Genomic DNA, 14,145 nt, shown 5'->3' on the forward strand with positions numbered 1-14,145 from the left:
ATTTTGTTTACATTTCAAAATGTCATAACAACCAATATCAAGAAGTTGTGATATTTATATAGATTTTTAGAAAATCTATTTAACAAAATTATTTAGAAAAAATAATAACAGTAACATATTGCCCAACATCGGTTACTATATACTTCGATCTTGTAAATTCGAATGACTATTCTTATACTTAAATCTTAGAAAATCGAATAATTATTCTTATAATTAAACATCTTAATAATCTTATAAGATTCATTGGAAAAATATCATCATCATTCCCTTTACTTTCACTGCTTTGAACATCAGTTGGAATACCAAAGTACTCATTATAAGTGTCCAAAATGTCAGTTACTTTGAAATCAGCAAAAAAGAAACGATTACTTTTCAGTACATCTACGTTTGTTACAGAAACCTTCGGCAATTGGACAATGCCATAGACTGGTGAAATGTGCACGTTTTTCTCGTGAAATGCGCATGACTTAATGATTCTATTCTCTGTCGCACGGCCTTATCCGCGTTTTGTTGGCTGGTCTTAATTTCGATAAAAATAAGGCTTGTCAAGTTTTAATAACGGTTTTAGGCCAAATTAATCTGTCTATTTATGTATAATCCAATCAGATGGGTAAGGTTTAGGATATTGTCGACAAATTTCAAAGACTTGGTAACATAGTTAAATAGGCTTATATGTGTTTTGTATCGTTATTATACTTAAACGACTCCATTGAAAAATGGTTAAATTTGTTGATGAGATTTCGGTACAAGGGTTTGCGACAATGTTGATGAATAATTTTCGTGAGTTGTGTGCACATATGCATTTATCATAAAGCTCCCAAACAATCGCTTCACTCGTGTTTGGTCGCGGGACTATATATACAGCAGCCTCATGAATACGAAAGAACGCAAACTGATGGTGCACAACTTACATGTCATTAGAATAAGTATCTATACAGGTTTAAGCAGAGTGGACACAATTAGCACAATACTCTCGCCGAATATCTCAAAGCTACACGATATGCTGCTAGTTGTGTCGACCCATGTTTGTATAATAGAAGCATAAACAATGACCAAATCGTTATACTCTTCTGAGTTGTTGACATCATCGTGGGCAGTAACAAACAAAAACTCATTGACAACACTAAGAACACAGTACATGAGAGATTCAAAGTGGACAACAGAAATGGAGAAGTTTTTGGAGAAGTCAACTCTTGCTCTTGTTAACGCAATCAAAAGAATATTGCGTTATGTCAAGACTACTTAGTCATACACACTAACAGTTAAACCATCAGATTGTATTCTTCTCAGCTACTCTGACAGGGGTGGCGATCTAGACGGACGTCATTCTACAACCGGCTATGTATTCATGCTTGGCAACTCCGCGCCTATCAGCTGGAAATCTCACAAACAGCTAGTTGCAGCATTGTCCTCTACTGAGGCTAAATACATGGCAATGGTAGAAGCCACTAAAGAGGCTTTGCACTTGCTTCAGCTGCCAGCTTCACTAGACTTACAGCAGGGTGATACAACAAACCCATATGTAGACAATCAGAGTGCAGTTGCCTTGGCCAAGAACACAGATAAACGTCATAATTGAAGCAAACATATAGACTTACGCTACCATTTTATTCGACAACATACCGATACTGTTTACACCTACATAGACACTAACAATAACCTGGCTGATGAATTCACTAAGCCATTTGAGAAAAGCGCACACATGCGTCACAGAGACATGTTGTTTCAGCTTGAGGGGCGTGTTAACATACAAGCTTACAAACATGCATTGGTTGTATTGCAGCATATGCACGGACTCATCATTTATCCATGTACCTAATATAGAGTTACGTACCCTTTGACATTTAGTTCCAGGAGCAAACAACCTATGCTTACATTCATTACATACATTATTATTGGTAAACTGGACTAATTTACTCTTATCTAATTTGTTTTCTTTGCGTGCTTGTTATTGTATCCAACTTCCTGTTTTGCTCTAATTAAAATTCACAGCAACAACAAATTAATCAAGCTTTATTAAGTTATGGTTCAAGCTACACAGGAACCAACTAGCTCAACATTTACAGCATTATGTTTCACATTGATAAGTATCATATGTATGTAGTTAGCTTCTAATGAATCGGTAAGCATGATACCGGTAGCAACTTTTTTTAATAGCGCAAAAATATACATCTAACTATAAAAAAATCGCGGTTTATGATAGAAGTTAGCTGTAACCTTAAGTACAATTATTGTGCTAACCATACTCTGAAACATGTTGGATAATAGTGTCCCCAACAGGATGAAAACATCAAGTTTTGCCAAGAGAAAAGTAAAAGATATTCAAATAGTAAAAAGCTGACGGTGATATATCAGCATTTGCATATACATACCATGTAAAGTGATGGAGCATATTGTCTTTCATTATCTAACAGAAAAACTGAACTCGTACCTATTTAGTTAACAGCAAAGGCTTAGAATTGGAGTGTTATGCAAGATACAGGTGTGGGCTACATATGCTGATTTGACTATAGATATAGAAGAGGAAGTCACAACTTGTGCAATAATTTTAGACTTCGTAATAGATTTAAAGTCTTACATCGACATCTGGCGGGCAAACTCAAGCGAATACTTGAAGTAAATATCCAGTTTGTAAACGGAAGTCAGAATCTTTTCAGCAATTAAAGACAGCAAGTGCTAGTAGGTCGTGATCAGTCTAGTGAGCTTATAGTCTGAGGATCCTTCACAGTTTCTAATTTATGTAAATGATCTATCAGCCACCGTTGATTGTAAAATGAGCCTGTATGCTGATGAAACATCTCTTTGTCTATATATATAAATCTCAATGTTTGTCCATCCATCTGTGCAGCTATAAAGTTTTAAGAGTAAGAAACCCGCAGTGAACTGGATTAGAACTGGATTATCTTCAGACCCAACTGCGCATAGCATAACTTTATTGCTAAACCACAGAGATTAGCCTAGTCTTTACCCGCTAGCAATATATCATCCAGTATTTGCACTCATGCATAACTCACCATTCATTCAAACAACCTAGCAATCGCTTACACACATAAGGAACCTAATGCACACGGATATATTACTTACTCTAACACACGCATCACATTCATTCTCCTAGACATCAAGGTAATTACTATAGCATCATTTGCTTCATCATAAATTGCCTTCGTAGGCCTACATCTAAATCTTGAGAAATCTTAGTAGAGTTAATTTTAACTAGCAAGCATTTTATGAAAGGAAGGTTGTCAAAAATAGAAAACTGTAATCAAGCCTCAGCTAACATAGCGTGATAAAGATCTGCCCACAACTAAAAATGATTAATTTGTCAGCCTGCCCTGTAAGCAAAATAGACAGTCCAAATCGTGACAAACCTTCCATAGTAGTCAAGTGGTTGCTAGCGGCACTGTAATAGCACTAGAAAGTGAATCAAGTTTAATTTCGATTAAGTTCGATTAAGTTCTATTAAGTTCGATTAAGTTCTATTAAGTTCTATTAAGTTGCAAAGAAGGTTCTGACAATTAGTTTTAGTTGTAAAACTTTTAATTAATGAAATCGATTGGTAAAACACGCTTGAACTAAAAATAAGTTTTAGATCATGTTTTTTTAACACATTTTATTGTAGATATTTAGGCTACAGAACTGGACATACTAACAGGGTTTAAGATTTTTATGTTAGAGCATATTAGATTTATAGAAGGTAGTTAATTTATTTTGTACTTCATTTCTAGCGGTTTTTAATAAAGTTGTGAATCTGTATTTTTTTTTGGCTAATGTGAGTCTGGTATAACTAGCTGTCTTAATACGAAATAGTTACCTGCGTATTCTTATCAATAAGAAAGAAAATATTGGATTCTTAACTATTGGATTCTGGTTAAATATGCTCTCCAGAATTATCGCTAACCTTAGTTTTCCTGAAATATGCTTATTTAAAAGAGGTCATTATGCCATAGCCTATCTTTATCTTACTTCAGCTAATGTCGGCCTGCAAACATTGCTATCCCATAACAAAGATAATAAATCAGTGTCTGCCAAGTAAATAAAATAAAAAACCATGCTATGTTCTGTAAAGCGGTAGGATGGATGCGCATAAGGAGTCTTTATATATAAATGTGCAAATCTTCATTTTTCACTTGCAACTGGCAAATGCAAAATACACGCATATTCAAAAGGCTGATAAATTTTCAGCAAGGGAGAAGGGAAACGCCTGTAAGGCTTCGGCTTATTCATAATAATTTTAATGGCACAGTTGTGAGGAAAACTAGCGCTTCATCTCACGCAAGAAAAAATCTGACCTCAGATTTTAGTAATTTGTAATAATTACATTAGAACGTAGTTGACTCTATTATATCGTAATTAATGGATAGCTTTGGTAAAGTACTAGAGGCATCTGATCTGGAAAGTTGACCAATGATTGAATTAGACGTGCCTCATAAGCAACTAAGTGAATGCGCTTTGGCTATATGATATAGATTAATTAGTCACTAACATCTCAGCTAACATATACTTTTAGTTGGTCCCACAATAAATATGTTAATTATCTACCTGCCCAATAGATTATACTGACCAAATAAATATTTCAGATAACTAAGCAACTAGATATGAATACAGATATAGATGTTAGATTTACTAGAAGATGCTATTAAAAGCTGAAATAAAAGGGAAATGTATTAATAAAAATAGATTCAAGCTTGGCATGCAAAAGGTTGGGATATCCAGCATCTCCACCAGAAATGTTATGGGTGGATGTGGAGAAATTATGCTATGCATAACTAATCCAAATCCACACACAACATCAGTGTTAAATTTGCTTTGTCATTTTATTCTATTTTAACTACGTTCAGTTTGTGTACTTTTGCTTTGTCATGTGAGAACTAATTTGGTTATTACTGGTCAGGTACAAGTGAAGGTGTTAAGCTGCTGTAGGCCTAAGCAATACTGATATTTACCAGTAAAAGTTAATTCTTTATTCTATAAGTTCAACAATTAAAATACACAACTAACAAAATTCTAAACAATAATATTAATGACAAAAGGTTAAAACAGCTAATAAAAGTTACACCCTTACTCGAACGGTCGTTCATGTTTGCTTGCTCGGTCTATACTGCTGCGAGTTTCGATAGTCAGATGAGAGTCATGGCAGTCCTTATATGTAGAGGCTCGGTAGTTGAGATAGGGAAGTAGAAAAGGATCAGCTGATGATGAAAAAAGAGGCTCCATAGGTAGAGGGAAGAGATAGAAGCTCCAGAGGCAGAGGGAAGAGAGAGAGAGAGAGAGAGAGGCAGAGAAACACGCCTCAGCAGGCAGAGGGAGCCTCAGCAGGTCCTTGAGAAGCGATAGATGGATCCATCTGGTAGATAGACAGACTTGAGTCGTTGTAGCTGTTCTCTTTTATAGATGTCTCTGTTAGCCTGTGAGAAGGTTTTTAGGCCATCAGGTTCTGTTCCTTATGTTGCAGAGGGTTAGCAATTGAGTGAACTTGTCTTAAGTACTTCATGAGAGTATAACGATTGGAAGCAATGACTAACTCGAATTGTCTCAGTCGTGTCTGGTACAGGTTTAATATCATTTAATGGTTTTCTGGCATGTCAATTGATGTGTCTTTCCTCATGGGTTACATCCACAGGAGGTTTCTAAGCTGCTCTTAATTGAGTATATGATGATTGTCTTTATTGCTCATCCTCTAATGTGTTAGGTGTCATCTTCATTGTAATATTGCGTATGTCTCCGGTGTTTAGTCGTTTCTCCATTATGCTATCTGGATTCGTTCATACTTCTATACAACACAATCACGAATCATTTTACTTTGTTGAACAAGTTGTTCAAAAAAGTAAGATGGTCCATGGCTCTTCTTTACTGTTTCCTCCTTGCAAGTGTAGTAGATTTGGTTGGGGGCATTTTATTTCATGTAGCAGCTGTGAGGGAAAAATATTCTACTTTGTCCCATAAGTAACAGATGAGAATTTTACCATTTCTGTCAGGATTTCTAATAGTAATGGTAGATTGGGCTACTCTACTACTGTGAAATGAAGAGCTTTTAGTTCAATGGGTCCTTTGCAAGTCGTTACTATCAAAAAACAAAATATACGCGTCTGTACTCACTGAGCTAAAAGCTGTAACAGAGAGAATTAGAGATCTCGCCTTTTGGTCTCGCTTTTTCCGTGCCCCTTTTCGGTCAAGGGTGGAGTTACAGCGAGTCGATTATATTACACCTCCCTTTGTTTGACCATAGCGGCTTGCTGAGGATGTTCATCTGGATTCTGGGAGATACCATGAAGCCTAGTCTTCTGCAGCTTGTATAGTCTGTAAGCGACTATTTGCTTATCTTCTGCACATTCGAGTGCACATGGGAATACATGAGTTTCTCCTAGAGTCTGGTGCCTTTGTTGGTAGAACTTGGTAGTTCTCCCTTACACCTCAATAGTGCACTGATACACCGAGTATTCCTGGAAATACAAAGTTTCACAGCGGAGTCTAGGAACTCTCCTTTAGAAAGGGTTGAGAGTCTGAAGTCTCTTTAAATATTGCTGAGAATCTGAAATCTTTCCCGATATTAATTTGAGGGTTTTCAAAAATTAAACTGTGGTTTTGTCAGGCTCGAGTAACTGTGGTTTTGCTAGGCTCGAGTTTTGCCAGGCTCGTCTATGGTATTCATGTTTTTCTCTCGATAGCCCATGAACCAGGGTCTCTTTGGCTCTGGTTGTTAGAGGTCAGCTGCTCAGCACAATCCCTTTCAGAGATAAGGTCTCAAGATACAGTCGCCAGCTCATTGCAGTCGTCCGTGAGCAGGTTTTCAACTGCAGTCAACTGTTTATCGCGGTCTCCTGCTCTCAGGTACGCTGTTCGTTGACTGCCTGCAACTCTCTCTCAAAATTCGTCTGAGGACCAGGGCTCTTTGATTGTTGCTCGGATGTTTTCCAGGATGAAGACATCATCGGGATGCGTTGCCTGCCATGAGTCGGCTATGGGGTGGCCGGTGGCTCGGGAGGTCATCTCAAGTCGGTTACTACCACCCTCTTTTGCTCCCCGTTGACCTGATGTCTGTCCTCCCTTTTTGGAGGCATTTCCTGTAGGTGCTGAAAGTCTGGAGGGGGCGTTCGCCTTTCCTCCTCTCCTTCTTGTTAAGGCCTGGCAAACGTCCACTGTATGGTCTTTTTCCCACACATGTTACAGACCATCCGAAGACACCACTTCCTCTTACGTCTCTCCTGTCTGCCCTTTTGGCATTTGACATGAGTGCACTGGTCAATCGTGTGAAAGGTTTTCCACATCTCAAACATCTCAGGCAGTTTTCTCCTAAATGGTCACCTGAGTTCTTGAAGTGGAGGTTAGGACAGTTCATAATTGTTTTCGAGTTTTGTAGATTTGAAAGTAGGAATCTAAAAAAAAGGAGGACATTATTTATAATATAGAAAATCATCGTGCCTCTTCCTTTTGACAGTTTGACCATTTCTGGTTACTCTGTCACTGGTCTCAGCAACAGGGTTTGCAGGCAAAAGGGCATGATTTTCCTCATTACCAATCCGACTACTACTACTAGTTTGCTCTGCTTCTACGAGTCTCTCAGGCAAAACATCACCCTCAGTTTAGCGGTCAGGGAAAATTTTGTCTATTAAGTCTAAATCACTTTCTCGCTATCAGCCATGCTCTGGTTAGCAGACAGTTTTTTATGGTAACCAGCAATACTATAAGTACCCTCACCACAAGCATTAGTAAGATTTAGTAACATTTGCTGGTAAGATAGCCAACAGAGCAGAAGTTGAATTCACACAGATTAGTTCTCTTAAATATTGTGCACATTTTATTCTGCGTCTCACTTTTGCAGTGAGCTTAGATTAACCACAGGCTTGTTACTCCTGATAAGCAGGAGCTAGTGTGCATTGCTTAAATGTGGTATTTCAACTGCTTTGCACTGCTTAACCAATGCTGTGACTAGCTGACTTTGGAGTGTGCGAATATCCCCGTCTATATATAGGGGGAGAGAGGCTAGGTTGGTGGTATGGAGGTAGCTGGTGATGGGTAGTAGAGTTCCCTGCCTCATCTCTGTCATGAGAATAGCCATTCAATACATATGATAGCTTTAGGCTATAGTGAGTAGCTGAGCTTATCTGCTTTTGGCCCGACAGGTGGAACTCCAGCAGTACGCTGACTTAGCACTGATTACAGCAGGCTGGGTTATAATACTGGAGTTACCTACTCTTGTGGCATAACTTTTTTTTATACAGGGTTAAGCAAAAATTTGCAACAGTTCGCCTATATGTGGAATGTATCCTTTTATGTGATTGGGTCTACTACGATGCTTAATCATTTACTATTTCAGTTTTTTTTAAATGACACGCTGCAGTGTTTTACTGAGCTGGAAACTACAACAGCAATGTTATTACCTATTCACCTACTATTATATAATAAATTGAGGAGTTTTTAATGAATAATAACTGTTTGAATAGGCTTTGTTGGCCACTTGAAGTTGAACCTAATTCACGTCTGTGGCTTTTTGAAACTCTAAGCCCTTTTCTTTTCGTGTGCTTATGGCAATACCTTTTCCAGCTCTCTGCTAATTTAAGGACTAAACAATACGATACTGTAGAATAAATCAACTAGTTTCCATGGTATGCATGTTTTGGTGAAATTTCTTATATTTATCGAATGGCATAATTCAAAATATATTTTGTAGTCAAAGAAGACTCAAACTAGCAGAAGACAGAAGAATAATAGGGTTGTTGCAACCATGGGAACAAAATACGTAACAGTTGCATATATTTTATGGTTCTTCTTTGGATGGCTTGGTGTACATCAGTTCTACGTACGCCGAGATCGCCATGCATTTTTCACATGGGCAACTTTAGGTGGAGCTTTTGGCATCAGCTGGCTGCGAGATTTTTTTTACATTCCCACATATGTTACCGATGCTAATCAATCTGATGTCGATTATGCAAAGCGGCAACAAGAGAGAGTGAATGCTGGTCAAAAACCTAGTCTCGGATTCTGTCGCTGGGCTGCGTGTGTTGTATTAGGCCATAATTTTTCTTCACTGCTATATACAACTTTCTGGAATGAGGATCTACACAGCCGATACATATACGCCCTAGCAGTGTTGTGTCACATTCTTGCCAGCTTAGGTGAGTCATTCGTCAACCGCTCAAACGCCTAGTTAATAAATACTTTGCTAATTCTGGTTGTAGAAAAGGTATTCTAGTTGACTCGCTAAATAAAACCAAGTGTGATATCTCATTATGGCCTTCATTGCAGAGACAGACAGACAGACGGAGTAGAGAGTGTCACTGTCTGATATGGTGCCGGTAGTCTTTATTGTGTATGTGTTATAGTTCTGTGCAAATAACTTGACTCATTTTTTTAATAATTTTTTGGAAGACAAACAAAGAATAATTGTTGGTCATGTTCAATGAACTCTATTTGTTATTTTGATCTACCCTATACGAAAGATCAAGTCCAGTATTTGTTATCTGCAAATACTGAACTTAATCTAACAGCTTAACAGCATAGATATGTATTTACAGAAAACCACTGTAGAGAAGCTTAAGTATAATTATATCATTGTGACTATCATTTCAATAGAAATGTTGTGGTAATGAAGGTTATATTTTTTAGTTTCTAATTACTAGTTTATCACATTTCACACCTGTCATATTTAGTCAGTAAATAGTGCAGTTTATTCCATTCATTATTTCAGGAGTGTATTTAGTCAGCAATGAGGGACATCTTGAGGTGTCCCTTGTGTGGTGCTTGCTCAGTTCGGCTATTGTCCTTCCTCTAACTTTGCTCTATGGAGACGTATATAGCTTCTATGCTTCACTCGCATCCAGCAGTTGCGCAAACTATACGGTCAAATGGAGAATGCGACGAAGACGGTCAGGTCTTTGTAAAAGACTGTTTTACCTCAGTCTTATTGGGGCTATCTACTTAGGTGAGTAATTGTCAATGAGAGAGTAGTTGTCAAGGAGAGCACCTTACTGAGCTTGTCATAAAGCAGGTGCAGGCTTGTCGGTCCACCAGCATTTATTAAGAGCAAGGTTCTAATGTAATAATAGTACCGCATGGTATTTTCGACATTCTTGATTTGGGCAGCAAAGCATGAAGTTGAAAGGCCTCTGCAGGAGAGCCTGTACATAGTTCTATTTTGGTTGGTTTAACAAGTAAATGTTATCATATACATTCCGCATTTATCAGGTACTTGGTTAGAGCTTCAGTAGCCATGTACATGTATATCTACATGTATATTCACTAAGGATTACCAGTTTTGTAGTTTTGACAGCATGTATGTGTATGTTGTAACACAAAAGCACAGCACATTTACTACGACTGGCTGTACCCTCTGTCTTTTAACTAAATGGGATCAAAGCTAAAATATGTTTTGCTATAACGAATAGTTTAAACTGGTTAATACGGTGTTGAACCTCTGTGTGCTATTTTGTGTTCCTGATGAAAATTATTGCGCCCTATAAACTCCCAAACTGACCACCGCTGTCAATAAGTATGATATTATTAGAATTGGCATCACTTGGAGATAGCCTTAATTCCAAATATTTTATGTAGCTTTGACCATCTAGCGACCAGATGTGACAATTTAATAACTATCAAACTATGTACATATTCGAAATATCAACTTTTGTGTGTTGGTACCTCCTTGTCTACAAGCTCATGCTAGAATTTTTATAGATAGCAAATTGTTACAAGACCTTCTAGTTTGCCATGTAGGAAAACTCTTTTATCATTCCATTTAACAAATGTGAAGCATTTGTTTTAGCTGAATTAATACTATGATTGAACTCATCCACATTTACCTAGCATTAAGTTTTCAAATTACCTGAACACAAAAACGCTGATGTGATATATGTAAAATGCATCTGTATTCTGTGTGTGCCACCAAGTGGTTGAAGGAAGGTTATTATGTAATCTATCATTTTTCTCTTTTTGCAAATGGTACCACCTTACACACAGACATGATGATTTACCATTGTGTTGCCAGTATAGGATGTCTCATGAAAAATATAAAGTTGTTGCTGAACATTGTTTTGGCATTTTTATCTGCTTAAGCTGTTTTAAGTTGAGCTTTGTTTTATGCAGTTTATAAATTATATTTGTGTCGATGCTGGGCTCTGCGTATTTCATCCAAGTTAGGTGTGTAGTGCTACAGAATTTCTTTTGAATTCTAATTTTATAAAACTGGTCATGCTAATGGAGAGTGTGCAACTAGATGATGAATCAAATAGATGAGTACATATATCAAACCACTAGCCTGATAAAATGAAAGACCAGAAATGCATGAACCTAATGACACCACAAATTTCAACTTGATGCGTTTGCTAGACGACATTCAGAGAGACAACAGAGTTCACAAAATAGAAGGCATCATTATGAGAAGTGCATAAACTTAATTTTTAAAAAACTTTAAAAAAATTCTATTCCCTATCAATCATGAGTTGTATTTTACTGATTATTCCCCATGCAATACTGTCTGCATGACTATCAATTTGCAAACAATTGTTTTGCAATAATGACGACTGACCTCTTCTTGCTGCTACCAAATCCTACATCTGCAAGTATGAATTAGTATTCATTGCCTTTTAGAAATTCTAAACTTATATAAACAAAGCATTTAGTAAGTAATCCTTGAGATGTCATGTGATCTAGATGTGGCAATACCTTTGGGAAATCGACATCACTAGAATTGTTGTATTAGGTTGGAGAAATGCTCAATTAATAAAACATTTTCATTTGTATCAGTTCATTGAAACTGACCCAACAACAGCTTGAATATGATATTAATTATCCAAATAAGTAATTCATTTTTTTGTCACCAAGAGTTGTTTACTCAATATTCTGATGTTTCTATAGAAAGCTGTTTCAAAGACTATCATTTATTGCTACAGTTGTTAAATTATAAATACAACCACCAGTGTTTTGCCCTTGCGGAGCCAGATGTTTAAAGAATTATTGGTTACCGCGTACTCAACATTCAGTATAACATTAAGAACTGCCATTAACCTACTATCACATATTAGGTGCAAGCACAGGTAGCTGTTTAGCTGCTCCAACAGTAAAGGGACAAAAGGTGTAAACATAGCCTTATACACATATTAACGAATTAACCACCTGAAGATGCTTCACACCAAACTCGTTTTTCTTTTGATGCAAGCTCAGCTGCCATCAGAACCTCCTAAGATATTTTTACTACTTCCTACTAGCTGCAAGAAACTTTGTTAAAGAATTTTTAGTGCATTATGATTAGTTGAACCTTCCTTGTTCTCTCATCTTCAGAATCGACAGCAATTTACATTTGTTGAAGTGATACCTTTCAAGCTAACTATCCCTCACTTTGCATGAGACTTTCATAGTTAGCAAGATTCTCAAAAACCTTGATATTTAGAGTCTCTTGTCTACTCACAAAGGTTGATTTCTGCTACTTCATGCTGTTTCTTCTCATTTCTTTTATTTATCTTGATAATAATCAATAGTATTCTATAGTCCTAGTCTATACACATAAATGTAAGTCTGTCGGTCGTATGCACTGTTATAGCAATAAGGTTTTAGGAATGAAAAACCGTTGCGCACTGGAATTGAACTCGAATTCCCGTTTCTGCAGACAGGCGTGTTATCCACTACATCACACAGTCTACTTGCTATACTATGGAATAATTGTGCACATACTTAATACATCGGTTAAAATACTTGCAAAAATATGATTGTTTATTACTAGCGCACTTAAAGATCATGATTGCAGAAAAGATCATGGCATGTAACATAACGATTATAAGCACAATTATAAGCACAGTTCTTATTATAGTAGAGATTTAGACTAGCTTAAGTTAATAGCTTAAGTTACTAGCTTAAGTTACTAGCAAATTTGTTGGGTAAAGAAACTTGGCCAACTGCATTACCTGCTACTGTTTATAAGCTGCTTTTTTATTACCCATGCAATGCCGGGCATTCAACTAGTATTATTAGTATATTGACTGACTGTAACAATTTGCTTAGCTCTGTTAGTCTTGTCAACTTGGCTAAATAGTCTCCTTAACCTTAACTTTTGCTTATTACTTCATATTACTAGGTGCTGTATCAAGCTCAATCTTCTATAATGCAACTATTACAAGCAAAGGTGAGACAGTACCATTGAGAGAAGCCGTTGAAAACTTTTTTACTTCTCCGGCATGGAAAGAGACAAAGGACACTCTCAACCAATTATACAATTACTACAAGCATCATGGATGGAAGACAATTTGGGAGGAAATAGTATCTGCAATGGATCCTCAAGGAGAGGCGCATGCTTATGAGGTATTGATTATGAGAGTTGATAACTTCTCGCAACATAGCGATTGTTATAGCTGATTAGAATTGAGATATTTTTGGTCAAGAATGGGTAAGGCAATAATGGTTTAAGAAACTCACATTCTGATTAGACAAATACAACTTATGACTTGATGATATACCAGGTAGATTTATCATGTCAATACACATTGTAGCAGGCTGTGTAGCCCTAGTAACCTCAAACTATAATGTAATCATTGTATGCAGTCCAACCTGAAAATCCTTAAACTACATAGCTCTCTGACTATCTAGCCATTAACATGGTCTATATTCTGCATCATTGATATGCTATCATTCTTGTTCATGCCAGTAGTATGTCACAGCCAACATGGTCGATTACCACCATATGTGTGTTTTTTAGGTATTGGGGGTGTCTGACTCAGCATCTTACGCTGACATCAAAAGGGCGTATAAAGCGCTGGCCCTCAAATATCACCCTGACAAGGAAAAGGATCTAGATAAGAAAGATCAGATGGCTGAGGAGTTCATGAAAGTTCAAAAGGCATACGATACACTGTCCAAGCTTAGGAATACCAGAACAGAGCGCAGTGAACTTTGAGAGTATAGAATTTTGCTCCATCATAATATTTTTTATATGGAATAGCGCTTAGCATACAGGAATTTTATGGCGATAGCAATAATCAGGTGATATCTTTACTTAGAATCTGCAACCTTTCTTAGTCATTGTAGCAGTTTGTACTAATTTTCTGATACCAATGCTCAGTACTGTAAAAGCAATTTAAAGTGTAAGCGAATCAATTTTATCTTTGTCATGCTTTTAATTCTTATACCATATAACTATCTGTTTTGATCCAGTATACACTA

General features: G+C 36.9%; 1 protein-coding gene across 1 annotated transcript; it reads left to right on the top strand.

Annotated features, from left to right (window-relative positions):
* The first annotated feature begins 3,054 nt into the window (after nucleotides 1–3,054).
* On the top strand, nucleotides 3,055–13,879 carry LOC137390876 (dnaJ homolog subfamily C member 22-like). The gene is made up of 5 exons (XM_068077191.1): nucleotides 3,055–3,123; nucleotides 8,669–9,113; nucleotides 9,869–9,919; nucleotides 13,064–13,287; nucleotides 13,682–13,879. Exons 2-5 carry the CDS (start codon nucleotides 8,723–8,725, stop codon nucleotides 13,877–13,879), a joined length of 864 nt encoding a protein of 287 aa, XP_067933292.1. The 5' UTR covers nucleotides 3,055–3,123; nucleotides 8,669–8,722.
* Nucleotides 13,880–14,145: the final 266 nt, after the last annotated feature.

This window comes from Watersipora subatra, chromosome 3 (genome assembly GCF_963576615.1).
Source record: "Watersipora subatra chromosome 3, tzWatSuba1.1, whole genome shotgun sequence".
NCBI classification, from domain to species: Eukaryota; Metazoa; Bryozoa; class Gymnolaemata; order Cheilostomatida; family Watersiporidae; genus Watersipora; species Watersipora subatra.

Bases quoted from the DNA above. Each gene is read 5' to 3' on its own strand.
- LOC137390876 (XM_068077191.1), top strand. From the start codon at position 8,723: ATGGGAACAAAATACGTAACAGTTGCATATATTTTATGGTTCTTCTTT. The intron at 9,114-9,868 runs GTGAGTCATTCG...GAAGACGGTCAG, and splicing joins TCACATTCTTGCCAGCTTAG to GTCTTTGTAAAAGACTGTTT. The intron at 9,920-13,063 runs GTGAGTAATTGT...TCATATTACTAG, and splicing joins TATTGGGGCTATCTACTTAG to GTGCTGTATCAAGCTCAATC.